The sequence below is a fragment of the Rattus norvegicus genome, chromosome 12 (genome assembly GCF_021556685.1).
Source record: "Rattus norvegicus strain SHRSP/BbbUtx chromosome 12, alternate assembly SHRSP_T2T, whole genome shotgun sequence".
Taxonomy (NCBI): Eukaryota; Metazoa; Chordata; class Mammalia; order Rodentia; family Muridae; genus Rattus; species Rattus norvegicus.
The window spans coordinates 40,641,782-40,661,042 of NC_141545.1; the positions used below are offsets into that span (position 1 = coordinate 40,641,782).

General features: G+C 49.7%; 2 protein-coding genes across 11 annotated transcripts in view; one reads left to right on the top strand and one right to left on the bottom strand.

The window, feature by feature from the left end:
• Positions 1-19,261, top strand: part of Kdm2b (lysine demethylase 2B) — a 127,151-nt gene that overhangs the window by 23,648 nt on the left and 84,242 nt on the right. For 8 of the 10 annotated variants that reach the window (XM_087578446.1, XM_087578450.1, XM_087578444.1 and 5 more), the window contains 2 exon segments: positions 9,077-9,255; positions 9,524-9,630. In XM_087578446.1, the coding sequence (XP_087434572.1) occupies positions 9,077-9,255; positions 9,524-9,630 (286 nt within the window). 10 annotated transcript variants of the gene reach the window in all.
• LOC148002327 (uncharacterized) lies at positions 16,350-18,119 on the bottom strand. Its single transcript, XM_087579740.1, has 2 exons — positions 17,928-18,119; positions 16,350-17,804 (listed from the first exon to the last, which is right to left on the bottom strand). Exons 1-2 carry the CDS (start codon positions 17,935-17,937, stop codon positions 17,239-17,241), a joined length of 576 nt encoding a protein of 191 aa, XP_087435866.1. The 5' UTR covers positions 17,938-18,119; the 3' UTR covers positions 16,350-17,238.

Below are 19,261 nucleotides of genomic sequence, written 5' to 3' on the forward strand. Positions count from 1 at the left end.
GTAAGTGCTTCCTGTTAGCTTCAAGGTGATTTTGAACAGCCTCCTCCTGGCTGTGAGCCCACGACTCTTAGAGCTGACTGAAGGAGCCTTCAGTCAGACCGGGGGCTACAAGGCTACAGGGCTGTAGATTGATTCCTGCAGCTGCGGTCGGTTGGATTTTCATGATTTGTGTGCTGTGTGTAAGCCCAGATAGCCCTGAGACCCGGAGGGAGGGAAGAGAGCAAAGGAACTGGGCCACTTAGGAACTCCAGGCTTTGCTCTGAGGTGGGAAAATTCCCCTGTAACCCTTTGATTTGGGAACCTAAGGTCAGGTCAGGGCCATAACACAGATGTACCTTGCTTGGGTTCCAGGGGCAGCTTGTCTTTGTCACCTGGTCCTGTCTGTGACTGAGTTGCCTTTTCTGTCTCTCTGAGTACTGTGCTTTCTGGTGCTGAGACCCTTTTGCTGTCGTGTCAGATCTGAGTGTGAACCTGGGAAAATAAAAATAAATTCCTTTTTTTTTTTTTTTTTTAATTGACACAGGATCTCTCTATGTAGCACCTGTTGGCCTCATCCTCATGATTCCTGGGGTTACGGGTTACGGGTGTGCAGCCAGCCTGCTCAGACTGGCTGACAGGCTGCTCCATCCCCAGGGGTCCCTCACTCCTTACCCCTCTATTCCAACTTACTGGCCGGAAGTGGGCTGAGTAATGAAGTATGTAATTTGTAGTGTGTAGTATGTCAGCCCCTAGAGAGGTCCTGCATGAGTGACCGCTCTCAGTGGTTTTCCAAGGGAAATCCCAGGGATTTGATCTCAGTTCTGAGTTTGTCTTCCTTGTCCCACTCAAATCCAGGCTGCCTTCTTTTTCTTTGAGGATCTGACTCTTGTACTCTCAGAAGAAGAAGAAGAGTTTAGTCTATTGTCTTTTCCTGGCAGGAACTGGGCCCTGGAATAGGGTTTGTGGTGCTGCTGGAACCATGACTCTTAGGGCTCTTAGAATTGTCCCAAGTGTCCGGAGGCATCCTGCGTGCATTCTTGGGTGTCTCGTGACACCGGTGATGGAGAGAGCTTAGGCATTCAACCCTCCATCCTCCTTCACAGAGTTAGAGAGCTCAGGTGGGCCTTGGTAGAGCTATGGCTAAGAGCATAAAGGCACCTCCTGCCTAGCCAGCCGTCTGAGTTCCATTCCTGAGACCCACACGGTGGAAGGGGAGAACAGCAGGCTGTCTGTCCTCTGACGTGTGTGCTCTCCTAATAAATATCACATACACAACACTTCCACCCACCCACCCACACGCACACGCACTCACACCCACACAGACCTACAGCAGCAACATGAACATGTGACTGCCTGGGAAACCAGAGGTACAAGAGAACCTTTCCTTTTAAATGGACTTGGATGCCTCAGACCTCAGGGGTCTTCCACAGGCCCAGACCCTTTTGGGGACTATTGATACCAGAATCCTTTATGTTTATAAATACCCTGCAGTCTTGAGGTTAGGTGACTCCTGGAAGCCACAGGATCCCATTACAGATGGTTGTGAGCCACCATGTGGTTGCGGGGAATTGAACTCAGGACCTCTGGAAGAGCAGTCAGTGTTCTTAACCATTGAGCCGTCTCTCCAGGCCCTGTCTTTAGGTTTTTTTTTTTTTTTTTTTTTTTTGGTTCTTTTTTTTTCCGGAGCTGGGGACCGAACCCAGGGCCTTGCGCTTCCTAGGCAAGCGCTCTACCACTGAGCTAAATCCCCAACCCCCTGTCTTTAGTTTTTATGTGGGTAATTTCTCCATTGTGTATGTATGTGTGTACCCTGTGCATGGTATTCTGAGGAGGTCAGGAGAGCATTGTCTTGATTCCTGGAAGTAATGTTTCAGATGGTTATAAGAGGGTGTGGCTGGCTTTCCTGCTCTTCCCCTCCCTCCCCACATGACTTCCAGCATGGAACTCAGACTCTTAGCCTGCAAGCCCAGCATATAACCCACTGAGCCATCTCAGCAGCCCAGGAATTGAAAATAAAACGTCGTTTGACTCCAAGACAGGTGCTGACAGTGCCACACTGCTAAACTGTATCCTCAGGCTGAGCTTGTGAAGCCACACAAGACATCACAAACTCCTTGGGCATTGGGAATTGTACTAAGAACAAACAAAAAGGGTAAAGTGCCACTCATCCATCATTTTGGTCTAGCCTCATCCATGTAGAACCAGTCCTACTTCACATCTAACCAGTCTTTGTCCTCACCTGCAGGATTTGAAGTTTATTAGCAGAATGCAACACTTTATATATATCTATATATCTATATATTTATATATAGATATGTATGTTTCAATATGTAGCTTTATTTAGTTAGATTTGTTTTGTTGGTGTTGTTGGTGGGTTTTTTGTTTTGCTTTGTTTTGTTTTTTTGAAACAGTGTCTTAAGTATCTATAGCTGTCCTGGAACTCCCTCTGTAGACCAGGCTGGCCTCGAACTCACAGAGATCCTCCTGCCTCTGCCTCCCAAACACTGGGATTAATATTGCCTCATCCTCTATGTAGTTCAGAGTAAGAAAGATTTTATTGATTTTTTTTTTTTTTTGGTTCTTTTTTTTCGGAGCTGGGGACCGATTGATTTTTTTTGAGTATTGCATATAACATTTATATTGATTGATTGATTGGCATAGGGTTTCTCTCTGTAGCCTGGCTGTCTCCTCTTTCCAAGTGGTTGGATTAATGGCATACCCTACCATACCCAGCTTTGGTTTTGAGGCTAGGTCTCTCTTTGTAGCCCTGTATTGTTTGTTTGTATGTATGTATGTATGTATGTATGTATGTATGTATGTATGTATTTAAGGTGTATGGCTGTCTTGCCTACAGGTATGTCTGAGTACCTTACACATGCAGTGTCTGATCTTGGCCTATACAGGCCATGTGCAGCAGCCTCTGGGGCTCTAATGCTGACACTGTGTACCTCTCCTCTTTGGGAGAACCCATCCGCTGGATCCTGAGCAAAGCTAACGTAGAGAGCTGGACAGAGTGGGATGCTGTGTAAGGGGGGGAAGAGGATTTGTGGATGCTAATAGTGGTTTCTCTGCTGGGTGGAACTCTTAGGAAACCCTAGGGAGGCTAACCTATTCCAGGCCCTTTGACTGTTAAAAGAAGAACTAGCATTGTGTCAAACGTGGCCTGAATTGGCAGGAAAGACCAGGGATGCCCCCTGGTGGCTCTGTACCTTCCCAGGGCAGACACAGAGCAGAGTTCACTTGGGTCTGCTTCCTGGCCTCTTGAGGGCTGTAACTAGCCCCAGGAAATTGGAGTCATTGCAGGGAAGGGTAATCTTTTCAGTCTTAGCATGTGACAAAAATAGGCAGTTGCACAGGTGGCATTTAGAGCCTGAGCCCTGGTGTAGCCTTGAATTAGCTTCAAATCCCAACTCTGTAGTGACTGGGCATGCTTGGGCAAGTTAGTTGTCCAAGCGTCCAGTCTCTCGTGAATCCAGCAATGACCGCAGTTCCGCCCCATAGAGCAGTGAGAGTTCCGGTGGAGAGGGCGTGGCTCTGCCTATGTGGTCGGCAATGGCTATAATTGGGAGAAAGAGCATGTCCCTGGGAATGGGAGTCACCACTGCACTTGTGACCGACCATGCTTTGCTTGTTTGTAAAGCAAATGGGTCCTTCTTTTCACTGCTGTGAGAACCAGACCTCGAATCCAAGAGATAAGAACCCTCGAGTTCTTCTGCCTGTTTGCAGAGTTAGTTAATTTCTGTAACTCAGTTTCTACGTGAGAGACGCCTCCCCTCTCACCATTATTGACCATTGGCTCCTGACAGGGCAGTTCTGTGCCCAGCAGGGCAGTGAGTGTGGATAATGACAAGCTGTTAACTTGGATCAGCACTTGGGTTTATCCTGAGCTCTGTTTGGTGCAAGGGTCAGCAGACTTCTTGGAAAGAGCTGGAGAGCAAACAATTTGAGCATTTGAGAGCGGATTCACTCTCTGTCACAGACGTGCTCAGCTCTGCCACCATTGCCCGTGAGTGATACAGGGTCGCTGCCCGCTGGTGGGTGCCAAGCGCACTTCTGCGTGGACTCGGGAATTCAAGTTTCAATCTCATTCACAGTTGCGAAATGCTCTTACATGTGTACCTCTGCATTTAGGAATGTAAGCAGGGGATGACGCTGATGGGGGCTCTGAGTGCTCTGTTGTTTGATTGACATTCGATCATTGCACGGTTTCCTGCCACACGAGGGGCAAACAAAACGAGGGTGTCCCAAACCCCCATGGCAGGATTGTTTACTTTTATACCTGGAATGTCAGGAAAACACTGAAGTCTGTAAGTGGTGTGTGTGAAGGCAGACTTTGAGCAGTTTACACTATGAGTCTTGAAGTCCTTAAGAAGTTGTCCAAGCCCAAACACTTGTGCTAGACCTGTCTGGGACAGGATCAAGTGGACTTTCATGAGTAAGGAACAGAAAATCCGTTTGAAAGTGTTGGAGACACAGATTCAGAAAGCAAGATAAATAAGAAGCCTTTTTTTTTTTTTTTTCTCACCCTGAAGACAGGGTTTCTCTGTGTAGCCTTGGTGCTCTCGGATCTCACTCTGTAGCCCAGGCTGGCCTCAAATTCAGCTCTGTCTGCCTCTGCCTCCCGAGTGCTGGGAGTGGGTAGCAAAATGAAGCTTTATAATTAAAATAGTAAAAATCAAGTCTCAGTGGAGAGGCACAGGCAGGTGGATCTCTGTGAGTTCAAAGGCAGTTAGAGCCACAGGTGAGACCCTGTCTCAAACAATAAAAGAAAATAAATCCAAGATTTAAAGAAACAATGATGAGAATAAAAGAGCTGGGTAGGGCTATATACTCCAGCATTTGATTTCGCTGTTTTCTTTTCAAGACACAGTCCCACCGTGTAGCCCTGGCTGGTCTCGAACTCACTGAGATTTACCTGCCTCTGCCTCCTGAGTGCTGGGATTAGAGATGGGTACTACTACACGGGTCCTCATCCTTTTGAGGCCAGCCTGGTCGATGTAGCCAGTTCTGAGACTAGACCTGGCTTTATATAGCAAGATCCTGTTTTTAGAAAGGAATAAAACAAAAGTCGAGAATGCTGCAGAACTAAGCATGGTGGCGAGCCTGTGTCAGCATTCAGGAGGGTAATGCGGGAGTCTTGAGTTCAAGGTCATTCTGCGGTATATAGTGAGACCTATCTTTTAAAAAAGAAGAGGGGGGTTGGGGCTTTAGCTCAGTGGTAGAGCACTTGCCTAGCAAGCGCAAGGCCCTGGGTTCGGTCCCCAGCTCCGGAAAAAAAAAAAAAAAGAAAAAGAAAAGGAGGGCTGGAGAGATGGCTCAGCAGTTAAGAGCACTGACTGCTCTTCCAAAGGTCTTGAGTTCAAATCCCAGTAACCACATGGTGGCTCACAACCATCTGTAATGAGATCGGATGTGTCTGAAGACAGCTACAGTATATATATATATATATATATATATATATATATATATATATATATTATATATATGTATATGTATATTATATATATGTATATTATATATATATATCTTTAAAAAGGAAAAGAAAATTGGTTTATGACTGGGATCTTGGTACTTGGGAGATGGAGGCAGGAAAGTGGAGTTCTCCTGGGCTATATTGTTGAGTTTACACAGAGCTACAGGAGATGCTGTCTCAAAAAAAAAAAAAAAAAAAACAAAACCAAAACCAGACAGACGTGTAGTCAGTTGGCTGGATCAGCCTCTGGCTCCGAGGCATTTCTGTGCTAACTCTAGGCGAGCGTAGCTGTAACCTTGGGGGTTATGGTGAATACGTGGGTTTAATTCTGGTTATCTGTTGAGTGTTTCAAAGTCTCCATCCACCACCTCTTTGCCTCGGAGAAAATGAGGAATTAAGGTCCTTTCAGACCAGATGGCGGGTTCACGTTCGTCTCGAGTGTAACACGCAGGACGTGCCAGCTTCCTTAATAAGTCACCGAGAACTTGGCAGGCTCCATTGTGTCTGTTTTCCTCCCGCTTCAAGGCTCAGTCATTCCCTCCTCCCTGGCAGACGGACGTTCTAGGGACCCGCATTTTCCCATTTCACAGAGGCGTAAAGGAAGACCAAACAAAGGTTTGCTTGTTGGCAGGGGGAATCCCAACCAAACCTGGAGGCCTCCTGTCCCAGTCCAGAGCGGGCTCCATTTTTTCTCTGGGGTGTTGTGGTGTTGTGCGAGGCATAGAGTCCATTGCAAAGGTGGAAGGCTGGACTTTGCTGAGCAGGAAGCACGTGCTCTTTTCCATTGGGCCGCCATTCATAGGCGATGTGCCTGGCGTTCCGCCTCATATTTGATACTTGTTCATTCCATAGCCGTCGCCCGCCCGTGTGCACAAGCACGCGTGTGTTTGTGTATCAAGCCCCTTTGTCCAGATTCTTGTTACAGAATAGTGAGAGCAAGACAATAGGGTGTTGCGTGTAGTTTTAATGTACGCTACCACCATAGCCTTGGAGCTGCGACTGCGCTCCCAGCCCCTCCCAGCTCCCTTTTGTCCCACCTGGCTTAGCTCTGGGACCGATGGCGGCCAGCCCTAACCCGGTTTCCTTTTGAATCTGCAGATAAAGTTGCATTGATAGCTTGTCTTCTGTGGCACAAGTGTTGGACACAGGTACCTCCTACCTGGAAAAGTGCCTCCTCATCAATTAATTTATCATCTTCATCTCTCCCTCTGCCCTAAACTCAGTGGTTTGCATCAGCTAGTCCCTGCCAACATCCTTGGCCCCTGCCCATAGCAGAAGCTACAGGTCCTAGCTGTTCCGAGACCTTACATGACTGTGGCTTTCTCCTCGTTCCAAAGTATGACAGAAAAGCCCTTCTCTCTTTACCTGTGTCTCCTTTTCCTCTTGGGACCCGGAAGTCCCACCTACACCTTACCTTTCGTCCAACAATCGGCCCCCAGGCCTTCTTTATTGGCAAGTCAAGAGCCAATTGGGAACAAGACCTTAGCGACAGAACCTCCCCCTTACAGCAGGGCCACGGAAGAAGGACAAGAAAGCCGCTCAGTCTTTAGCAGTCATGACCAGTGCTAGGGGGTAACATCCTTACATTCTAGACAGGTGACCCTGGGTCATGTGACTTCCTCACACTCTAGCAGAAGGGTGGACAAGATGGAGCCTGAAGTTCAATGAAACCAACCTAATGTTGCCCCTACAGGCTAGGGAGTAAACATTTTTTCTCTCTCTCTCCCTAGCTTTGTTTTGAGAGAGGCTCCCACATTGCAGTCTAGACTTGGCTAGACTTGCTGACCTGGAACTCATGGTCATCCTCCTGCCTCACTCGGCCTTCTGAGTGTTGGAACTACGGATGTACATTGCCTGGTTTGCGCGATGCTTGGGGTGGAACCCGGCACATTGCTTGTATCAGGCGAGGACTCTGCCAATTGGTCCACATTCCCAGCCCCTAGAAACGAGGTTTTGTGTACATACCCATCTGTGTGTGTGCGCGTGTGAATCCTGCCTGTCTGCCTGTCTAGGCAGTGGGTAGTCTTGGGTGTCTTTCCTCCTGAATCATCCATCCTGCTTTTATAAGATGAATTCGTCACTGATTCAGCGTTCCCTGAGTGTAGGCTAAGCTGACTGGCCAGAGAGCCCCGGAGATCCTCTAGTCTCTGCCTCCCCCGCACTGGAATTCCAATAGCATACATCACACATTGCTTTTTTTTAAATGAGTCCTGGGGAAGTGAACTCATGTCCTCATGCTTGGAAGGCAAGCACTGTGCAAACCTAGCCGTCTCCCTAGCCTCTGAGTAAGACTTTTATCTATTTATTGAGAAACCATTTTTAGAAATGATCATTTTTTTTTAATTTTTAAAGTTAATTAAAAAAATTTTTTATACCCATGGGTGTTTTGCCTGGTATGTGTATGAGGTACCTGCAGAGGCCAGAAGAGGGTATGAGAGTTCATGGAACTAAAGTTACAGGGGATTGTTAGCCACCGTGTGGTGCCGGGGATCGAACCCAGGTCATCTGAAAGATCAAGTGTTCTTATTGAGCTCTTTAGGCTCCTAAGCAAGAGAGCTTGCTTGCTTTATTTATTTATTTAGAAATGGGATTGAGATTACAGCTATTCTTTGGAGTCTCAAGTGAATCTTTGAATCTGTTGATTTTTAGAGAGAGAGAGAGAGAGAGAGAGAGAGAGAGAGAGAGAGAGAGAGAGACTCTTAACGCTGTAAACAGAAAGGCTTTGTTATACCACGGGCTCCGGGTCAGTAGGAAGTATGGCGCCCCCTGGTGGTTTTAAGTTGGGTCTTGATTTAGAAAGGGCAAGGGGTAGCATGGAGATCCTGGGGCGCCATCTTGGAGAGCAGTCATAGTAGACTGCACTGATGGAGGAGGGAGGAGGTCAGGGTCGGATACTGACACGGAGCCGTGTCTTAGCTAGGGTTACTATTGCTATGATAAAAAACCATCACCAAGGCAAATGGGGGAGGAAAGGGCTTCTTCACTCACGGTTGCATGTAACAGTTCATCATCAAAAGCAGTGAGGGCAGAAACCTGGAGGCAGGAGCTAATGCAGAAGCCATGGAGAGATCCTGCTTGTTGGCTCCCCATGGCTTGCTCAGCCTGGCTTCTTACAGAACCCGGACCACCAGCAGAGGGATAGCCCCACCCACAATGGGCTGGGTTCTCCCGCATCAATCACTAATTAAGAAAATGCTCTGTAGCAGTGATTCTCAACCTGGGGGAGGGGGTCCCTCAGGGGTCTCCTATGACCATCAGAAAACACAGATATTTACATTATGATTCATAAGAGCTAGGAAGTAGCAACAAAAATAATTTTATGGCTGGGAGTCACCACAACATGGGGAACTGGATTAAAGGGTTGTAGCATTAGGAAGCTTGAGAACCACCACACGGTAGGCTTGCCTGTGGCCTGATCTTGCAGAGGCCTTTTCTCAGTCGAGGTTCCCTCTTCTGATAACTGTAGCTTGTGTCAGGTTGACATAAAACTATCTGGGATACACAGTCGTTGGCAGACTTGGAGGAGAGTTGGGAGCTCTGAAGCTGTTGGTTGTGGGGTGCTCCCTCATGGGATGTGGAGCCCTGTGCTGGTCATAGTAAACAATGTGTACATTCTGTCCTCAGGGAGTCGCCGGCTGGTGGACGTGATGGACGTGAACACCCAGAAGGGCACGGAGATGAGCATGTCCCAGTTCGTGCGTTACTACGAGACACCAGAGGCACAGAGGGACAAACTGTACAATGTCATCAGCCTCGAGTTCAGCCATACGAAGCTGGAGCATCTAGTCAAGCGTCCCACTGTGGTATGCCGATCCCTTTATGGTGCCTTCCTTCCTCGCCCTCCAGCAGCATGCTTTCCCATGAGGCCTGGCCATGGCTTTCCTGTGATAGAGTGGTTGGGTGGGTGTGGCTGAGGCCTATCCCTGAGGATATGGTTGGGAAGTCCGATGCCTGGAAGGGTGGAGAGGCAGTCTAGCTGAAGGCACCCAGGTACTGCCCTGGCAGAGGAGTAGTCCTTTCTGGACCGTCGGCAGGAGATGCTGGGAGTGCTTACAGTAGACTGGTTTTCAGGTGGACCTGGTCGACTGGGTGGACAACATGTGGCCCCAACATCTAAAGGAAAAGCAGACAGAAGCCACAAACGCCCTTGCCGAGATGAAATACCCCAAAGTGAAGAAGTAAGATGGTTTGGCTGGTGGCAGGACTGGGGAGGGATGGGACAACCCCCCCCCCCCAATCTTGTGGGTATTGGCAAGGGACTTCCTGGTCCTTGATGTGGATCTCAGGATTGCTTCAGAAGTATTGACACCCGGCTGGACCACAGTGGTGGCGTGAGATTCGAGTCCCTAGGTATAAACAAACTGCCGTGTCATCTCCCTGGGCGTAGGCCTCTGGGTCCAGTGATGGGGTCGGGCCTTTCCTCCAGTTGGCCCTGGAGACTCCACACAGCTTCTTTGGAGGTGGTGCTCTGAGAGGAGTGGTGGGAACTTTCTCGGTGACATCCATGTTTGTGCATGGGTACATATTTATCTGTTCTTGAAACCTCAGTGGGACAGTGTCCCAGGAGGGGCATTTTCAGAGGGACGTGTCTACACTGGACACAGCTTTTGCAGCGCCGTGGGACTGGGGCTGGTCTAATCCCTCTCTCTCTTTAAAGAATATTGTGTGTGTGTGTGTGTGTGTGTGTGTATGTCTGCATGTATCTATGTGTACCACGTATGTGCCTGACACTTCAGATGCCCTGGAAGGATGAAGAGTTATGCCCATCTGATGCGGGTGCTGGGAACCAAGTCCGAGCCCTCTCCACAAAGTGGCAAGTGCTGTTAGCCACAGAGCCATCTGTCCATCCCGTTTCTCTTTTCCTTGGTGTTAAGATCCAGAAGCACCTTTCCCAAACAATGCCCGTTGTCATCTTAGTCATCTGACATCCAGTGGTTCCTGGTGGATCAGAGGGTGGCCGAGGCAGGAAACACCACTGTCTTTGAGAACAGAGCCTACATTACAGATCCCATGACCAGCATGTTCTGAGCCCGCTGTTCAATATGGGAGTCCTCTCATATTAAGGGATTTGAATAATAGAGGAGGAGGAAGAAGAAGAGGAAGAGGAGGGAGGGGGAGGAAGAGGAGGGAGGAAAATGGGGAGGAGGAGGTCACCTTGGATACTTCTGCTGCTATAGACCCTCTCTCTGTCCCTCTCCCTGAAACGGGAAGGAGATGCTGGGCGTCCCAGAAAGACTGGTGCTGGCAACATGGCTCTATTAGCATCTCGACTTAGTCCTGCTGCCAGCAATGCCCCCAGGAAATCTCAGCCTCGAACTCCTCATTCCCTCAGCTTCTCTCTCTATTCAGCCAGTGTTGAATGCAGACTGAGTGCCAGGGTTTGTGAGACAGGCCATGGATTTCTCAATGTTCTTTTGTCTTTGTCCCTCCCTGTCTCTGTCTATCTCTGTCTCTCTCATACTCTCTATCATTCATTCATGGACTCTTTTCTTCCCGTCTACGCTAAAGTTCAATGTATTTACTGAATTTGGGCTGCATCAAAGGCGGAGAATGGGGTTCAGGTGCAGAGGGGAGGGGAGCAGGGCTCATTTCCAATTCTGTTCCGTTCTGATTCAATCACAGCAAAGTGTTCTAAGTCGGGCAGAGAAAGAGGTAAATAAGGCTAAGGGGCTCCACCCTCACCTGGCCTGTATAGAGCACGCCACGTAGCATACAAGCCGCCACCTTTCCAGGCAAAGGGAGACAAATCCAGACAGGTGAATGAATCCTTTTGAGCTCTTGTTTTCAAGGAGTCGTCTTGGAGGACGGGGTAGGGGTGGGGCAGTTAACTTGGGGTTTATTTCCTCTTTGCTTTGTTTTGTTTGAGACAGGGTCTCTCTACAGACCCCTGGCTGTCCTGGAACTCACTCTGTAGACCAGGCTGGCCTTGAATCCACAGAGATCCACCTGCCTCTGCCTCTTAAGTGCAGGAACTGAAGGCAGGCACTGACACGCATACTTTTCTTTAAAGATTATTTGTTATTATTGTGCGTGTGTGATGCGTGGGGAGGGGGCATGTGCCACAGTGTGCACATTAAAGTCTGAGGTCAGGTTTCTGTGGGAACTGGTCACATTCAGATTTCCAGGCATGCTCAGCAAGTGCTCTCCTTACCTTCAGGGCCACCTCTGGTTCCTAACGGGGCTTTGGGGACAGGGGATGGAAGGAAACCCGTGAGAATTGGGAAGGGATTGGGCAAAGAAGTGGTGAAGAGGGGCTGGATGGAAGAGGCAGGTTATGATTGGTCCCTTGGCTGTTTCTGTTCATTCACTCATTCAGCAACAGTGAATTAGGCATCTTGGCTTTGCTGAGGACACAGGGTCAGGGAACTCGGGTGTTAATCCAACAATGGCAGAAATACATGGAAACCAAATCCTGGGGATGAGGCTACCAACAGAAACCATGAGAGGTCGAGGCACTGGTCCGAGGTGAATCAGCCGATAAGGGGCTCTCAGCTGATCCCAGAGCTCCCCCACATAGCTAGTCTGGCTAGCCAGATCACCTCAGAGATCCCCTATCTTGGCCTCATGAGGTACTAGAACTACAAACAGGCTGCCACACCCTGGAATTTCTGTGAGATCTGGACTCAGGTCTTCATACCAAGGAACCTTTACAAACGCAGAGTAGTTTCTCTCGTTCTGGGGTAGGTTGGTTGAGAGATCCTCAATATGTAACCCAGGATAATGGGCTCAAAGCTTCTGATCCTTATGCCTACACAAGTACGGGAGGTTTTGATCCCCACCCCCCAACCCCGCAACACGCACACAGACTTCTATTCCCCGGGATATTCTAAGCAGAACAGGATCCGTTCACGTTTACGTTCACGTAGGCTTATCCTCTGCGAATGTTCCTGCTGTGTGAGCATTGGAGGTCTGAGGAGGCTGCTGCCTGGCCTACATCTCAGCAGACAAGAAAGGAGGTGTTCACACCTGGTGTACACTTAGGGAGTAAAGTAGATCGTGCTGGGGAATATAAATTCATACGAAAGTCTGCCCTGCCCCTCTCAGTAGTGCTTCAGTGTACTCTGTAGTTTATGGAGAGATTGCTTCAAATGTGCCCTGAGCACCCTTACCAAAACCATGTGGCATAAATATAGGCCCTTGGGTCTCCGATGTATCGGCAAGATTGTGCGTCGAACAGATTTCTGAACTCCGCCAGTGGCCGTAGGATTTGAACCTTGCTAGGAAGGGCGTGTTTGTTTGACTGAAAAGAAGGCGGATTTCAAATGTTCATAAGCAAGGTGGGAAAAAAAAAAAACCCACCGTGGTGGAGTCCTCTGGGAGTCGGGAATGGTTCTGTGGAATTTAATTAAAATGACATCGTTTCTGAAAAGCACGGTGCTTCCTTGGCTGGAGGCGTCTGCAGAACAGACAGCTGATGGCCCTCCTGGCATGGAAGGAAGGAAGGAGGGGGACATGTGACAAACACCAAGGCTCCCCCAACCCCCTCTGGGATTTATACTGCTCCATTGTGGTCAGAGGTTTAGGAATTTTAATAGGTTTCGGTTGAGAGTCTTGAGGCAGGGGACGGTGAACGGGATCCAGGTCCCTGAGACTGAGGGACAGGGAAGACTTGTAGCTGGTGTTAACATTTCGGTGCGATAGGCTCCTCTAAGTTAGCCATCACATCACAGTGGTTAAAGCCAAGGCCCCGTTCTCATGAAGCATATACTGTGGAAATGACACAATTTAATTAATGTCCCAATGGAACATAGAGCAGTAGGATATAAAGCAGAGAGAGAATGAAGGGACGTGCCGGTGAATATTGATACTACCCTGCGTTTCTGCTGTTGCCTCCTCCCCCTTTTGATTGTGTAGAGTTATTGATATCGGAAAAGCCCTTCCTGTACCGAGACAGGGGAGTATCCCTGACCTGGTCGTTTATCGTAGCATAGCTATTACCCTTAACTTCAACACCCTAAAAACCAAAAAAAGTTAACAGAGGCAGGTGCAGTGGCTCACGCCAGCTGGCAACCGACACTCGAAGGGCAACAAGAGGACCACTGTGCGTCCAAGTCTAAAACAACCACTTCATACCTACCTCCCTGAAGCTTAAGACCCTAAAGATAGAGCAGCAAGATAGTTTTTACTCAAGGGCTCTTCGCAGCTTAGATCTAGGCTGCGTTCGTCTTAAGGTTAGTGGCTTAAGGGTCCACTTCTGAAACAACGCTCACTGGGCTGTTGGCCGGAAGCCAGCGAAGGTTGCACTCCTCGCCCTGTGGACCATTCCACAAGGCTATTTGAATGTCCCCAGAGTGAGTGCTTCCGGGAAGATCCAAGAGGACATAGTGCCCATCTGACCTAGTTTGGAAAGTCATATCCTGTTTACTTCTGTTCTGTCCGTTCATTAGTTAGTCCAATTTGTGCTCTAAGGGACAGAGACGTTTGCTTCCTCTTTTGTTTCCTTTTGGAAGGGTGGTAGTCTCTTTGAGACAAGATCTCACGTAGCCTAGGCTGGCTTGGAATTCACTGTATAGCCAAGGCTTCCATTTCCCCTGCTTCAACCTTTGGACTAATGGGGGTATAGGCACGTGACCCCATGTCTTGTTTTGAAATTAAAAATTTTATTTTATGGGAGTGTTTAACCAACATGTATATATACACAAACAGTAGGAAAAACATATATATGTATATGTATGCATATATATTTATATATGAAGGAAAATATTTATACATGAAGGAAAACCATACACACATATATACATATGTATATATATGTATGGATATATATATATTTATATATGTACATATGTATATGCGTAGAGTGTGTGTGCATGTATTATGTGGCTCTGCAGAGGCCAAGAGATGGTATCTGGTCCCCTGGAACTGGAGTACAGTTGTCAGCCACCATTTGTGTGCAGGGAACCTAGCTTGGGTCTTTTTGTTTTTTTCCTTCCAGAGCTGAGGACCGAACCCAGGGCCTTGCGCTTGCTAGGCAAGCGCTCTACCACTGAGCTAAATCCCCAACCCTAGCTTGGGTCTTCTAAAAGAGCAGCAAGTGCTCTTTACCTCTGAGCCATCTCTCCAGCACTTTATGTCATGCTGGAGATCGAGCACAGAGCTCCATGCCCAGCCCCCTCCCCTTTGTCTCTGTGGCGCTCAGATGAAATTCCAGGGCCCTGCACATGCCAGGCGAGTGCTCTCCCTCTTGAAGAGGAGAGCTTGAGAGACTTTGCGGCGTGCGTCTGGAAGCGAAGCCTCCACAATCCCCCAGGGTCTGGACAGGTGTGCACTTTCTCACTAAGGATTGGGTTTGGTAATGCATTGCAGAAAAGGGATTAGGGCGTCTCCTCCTCACTCCTCCTGTTGGAGCAGCGTGGTTTTTGGCAGTGAGTGCTGCTAAGAGGAATGATAGGCTGTGGGCCCACAGTCAAAGAGCTCAGAATCCCAGCCAGAAAGGGGCGAGGCTCAGATGATTGTAAAGGGAGTACTCCCCTCCCCCGAGATTTGACTGCACGTTTTCACTCTGAGAAGAAAATCTGGGGGAAGTATTAGGTGGGACACAGGACGACACTGTCACTGAACATTCAAGCAGCCTCTTTGCTACACTCAGAGGGAGGCTCTGTCTGCCCCCCCCCCCCGGGGGGGGCTGCCTCTCTCCTGTACCTCGGGAAGACAGGAGCACACAGCGGATGTGATGTGTGGAGTATGATCCCAAGGTGGTATAAAAAACTCTGTACTCGTGGCCTCTTGGTGTCTGGTGTTCTGTGGTTTCTCACCAGGCCCCTTTTTGCGTTTGTTAGAGCCACACCCACCTTCTGGTTCAGGGATTCGCTGCTTTAACTGATCACCTGTGTCTTACCAGGTAGGGAAGCTGACAGCCATGGACTCCAGACTAGACTCCAGACGACTCCAAGATTCTTGGCTCTTTTCTTAACTCCCGGTGTGTCCTGTTGTGTAGGGTCACTCACTACTCGGGTGTTGTGTTAGACTCTGGCATTTATACCTCAGCGATACCATTAGCCGGTGTGCTAGGTTTTTACCAATCAAGAGACAAGCATTCATTGTGGGTCAGTGAAGGCAATGTCGCTGCTGAGCGGCAAGCAGTGGCTCATGGGCCTTGTAAAGGACTGAGAGACTGCCCTTTAGAACTTCTGTTTCCTTGTTTTAAACAAAGCCTCATGTAGCCTGGTCTGGCTTTGAACTCCTCCTCCACTTTTCAAGGGTTGGGATTTCAGGCACGTGTCACCACACCCAGTGAAAGTTCTCTGAGAATTGTTTCTGCATAGTTAAAATAGACGTGTGAGCCAGGCATAGTGGTATGTATGTGCCTTTAATCCCAACATTTGGGAGGTGGATCTCTGTGAATTCAAGGCTAGCTTGGTCTACATAGTGAATTCCAGAACAGCCAAGGCTACATATAGTGAGAGCTTGTCCTTCTCCTGCCCCCCCCCAAATATAATACACATGTAAAGGTAATTTAAAAAATGCTAGCCCATTAGCCCAAGCATGCACATGAAGAACTCATTTGGAGCTATGACCAGTTAGAGGTTCCTGACTAGTTCAGTCGAGATGCCGAGTTCCTAAACGAGAGAATCTATCCACGGTCCCAACCGATGAGAATTTAAGATCGGGGTTGATGCTTTCTTTCCACAAATGAATCATTTATAGTCCTTCCGTCAAGGAATAGGATTTGTCCCCATAAAGTCAGCCCCTTATTTGAGTTGCCTTGTCCAGTTGCCAGGGTGGCAGCCGCTGTCAGCTTTAATTCCACATCAGTTTCTAAGTGTGACAAAAGTTCTTGCTCAAGGACACCTCCTCAATGACCGGCGCTCATACCCAAGATAGGGAACATTCTTTGGAACTGTTAATTTTACCTTTCAACCAGTAAAATGTACACCTGCTTAAAACACAATCCATCCAGTTAAAGTCTAAGTTTATAGACAGAATGCTGGAAGGTACGGAGGGGAGGTACAGAGGGAACGCCTGGGTCATTGATCACTTGGATATGCGTATATATATTTATATATACGTTTGTATATTTAAAGTGGGGTTGATGGGGTTGAAGGGTGACATTGGGGCTACACTGTCGTACTGGATCGTGAATGTGACTGTTACAGTCTACACTTTAGTTAGACTCTAATTACATCTCTGGCTTTCTACTGTGTACAGTGTTTGGCCAAAGAATGAAATTTGATTCCTGCCTCTTCAGACCCATACGGAGACATCTCCTGCCTCCTTGTGGCTCCTTCCTTTGGAGGCTGTAGGACCAGCTTTGGAAGGAGATTGTCTCCTGCCGCCCCCAGGGTGGGACTTGAGTTGAACTCTTTTTGCCTAAAGGCATTGAGCGATTAGGTGTAACTTCGAATTTTGGTGCTAAAGTTCGGGACTGGGAGATTCACAGACAGGCAGTAATGTGTACTGGCCACTTGTATGTTAGTGTCAAGGAGGGGCTGACCTCTTGAGCAGTTGGCTTCCACATCTGAAATGGTGGGATTGAACTCACAGTGTTGTGAAGTTTGGATTGAACACTGTAGTTTGTAATTAGTAGAAAAGGCTACTGAGGGGCAGGCAGGGGAAGAGTCTGTCTAGTTGAACTTCAGGTTACCTCCCTCTAGTAAATTACCCTGAGAGAGGAAAGAAATTGCCCAAGTGGTCACAGCCAGTCTCTTAGGACTAGAACCTCACCTCTTGACATCACTTACTCTCCAGAAATCTTAGCTCTGGCCCTCCCTCCATCGGTTCCTAAGGGTGGATTTTTAAGGCAGGTGGCTTTATATTGGGTCACCACCTGTGCAGCAAGGTGGTGTCTACACTCTGGAAAACCCCGACCCAGTAGTCCTCAGGCTACTGCCGGGGAGTGTGGGGAGTGGGCTAGGGATCCGGTGTGGGGTCCGGAGCTCTTGTCTGTCGCCGCGGCCTCTCCACCTCCCTGGCGGCCTCCGCGCCGCGCGGATGTTCAGTTTCAGCGTGGGGATGAGCACAGGGCTGCGCCTGTCTCCCCGAGGAAGGAAGGCGGCGCGAGAGGGCCCCAGCGTCCTGGACTGGGGCCTGGCAGCGCGGTGGAGGGGGCTCGGCTGCCGTCGCCTCACGGGTCTGGCGCGCGTCGAGCCTCTGCAGAAGGGGTCGCCAGGGAGCCGCTCCTTGGCCACCGAGGGTAACCTCCTTTGTGGCGCGTGGGGCGGGTGTGGGTGGCCTCCTGCCCGCGGGATGCTCGGCCAGCGTCGCTGAGCTGTTCTTTGTGTCTCCCAGGGCGGGTTGGAAGTGTGGGGCGTGTACGTTCGCGCCCGCGCGGCGCCTCCAGCCTGCCACCCGTCGCCAGCTTTCCTGGCTCTCTCCATCAGACCTTTGCCCAAAGGGATGCCAATTGGGTCACCTGGGGGAGAGTTTCTGGAAGTTAGAGAGAGAAGGGCAAGGTGGGGCCGCCCCACCTCTCCAGACCCCAGGCCGCGCCCCAAAGTTGGTGCGGCAGGTGCAGCGCCCCCCTTATGCCTCTTGCCTCCCTCCATCCCTGGCCTCCAAGCGCTGAAAGGACTGAGCTCCTGCGCTCCAGATCTTCCGCAATTTCAGCTGCGAACTTGCAGGGTGCACGGAGGCCACCTAGCGTGGGGGGTGGGGTGGGGGTGTCGCGTGCCTGGCTGTCCAGCCTTGCCGTTGCGGAAGCCTGGCTAGCTGGCGGGCTGGCTGTGGCACCAAGCCGAGCCGACCGAGGTGCCCATGTGACTGCGGTGTGCTTGGGAGGAGGAAGCTGTAGAGGTCAGTGCAAAGGCGGCACGCCAGAGCAAGCAGGAGCGAGAAGGGAGCCCCAAGTCAGCGCGGGTGGGAGCCTTGGGGAGGCAAATCCTAGGGTTGCCTTTGGACTGCAGGGGCCGGTATAAAGCCACTCTGTCAAAGCCACTTTGACTTAATAAGGACGTGTGAGGTGGGAGGAGTGGAACTGACGCCGAAAGGAAGGTCCCACATTAGAGGAGGCTGGTCTGGAAGTAGTGTTCTAGCACACAGTGGGCCCCTGACTGAGGGCAGATCAGATGCGGGCTATACTTGGAGAACTTTCCGAGCACTCACAGCCAGAGGATCCTAGTTTTCCATGGGAGGGGTTGGGAGAGAGGGCTGGAAGACGGGCTAAGCAGGAGTGACCGGTTTGGCTAAGCAGTGCCAGGGGCCCTAGAGCTGGACACCCCCAACCCTGGTCCTTTTTCCCTGCTGCAGGTACTCCCTCTGGGCATCCAGCTGCAGGCTGAAGGAAACAGGTTCTCGTGGCTCCACCCAACACACTTAAATTGTTTTCTCTAGTCTATGTTCAGCTGAGGCCTGGAGGGGGTGGAAACCAAGGTTAGATTAAAAGAGAGAGAGAGAGAGAGAGAGAGAGAGAGAGAGAGAGAGAGAGAGAGAGAGAGAAGAGGAGAGGAGAGGAGAGGAGAGGAGAGGAGAGGAGAGGAGAGGAGAGGAGAGGAGAGGAGAGGAGAGGAGAGGAGAGGAGAGGAGAGGAGAGGAGAGGAGAAGAGAAGAGAAGAGAAGAGAAGAGAAGAGAGAAGAGGAGAGGGGCAGAGTAGAGTTGGTTTTAGGGAAATGAGGACTAATATTTTGAAGTGGAGCTTTGAAAGAGGCCAGTGTGGTCCATGAGGGTGGGGTAGGGTAGGGCTTCGGGACCCCCCCCCCCCCATTCTTTGGAGGGAAGATTTCCTGAGTCTTAAGTCAGGAGACCTGTTTGCCTCACCTCCTGCCGGCAAACAGGATGTAAAGCCCCAGTCAGGACTTCAGGAGCCCTAGTGCCAGCTTCGTGACAGTCCTGGGCTGTCAACTACACCCCTCCGATGGGGTTGCTAGGCAGCG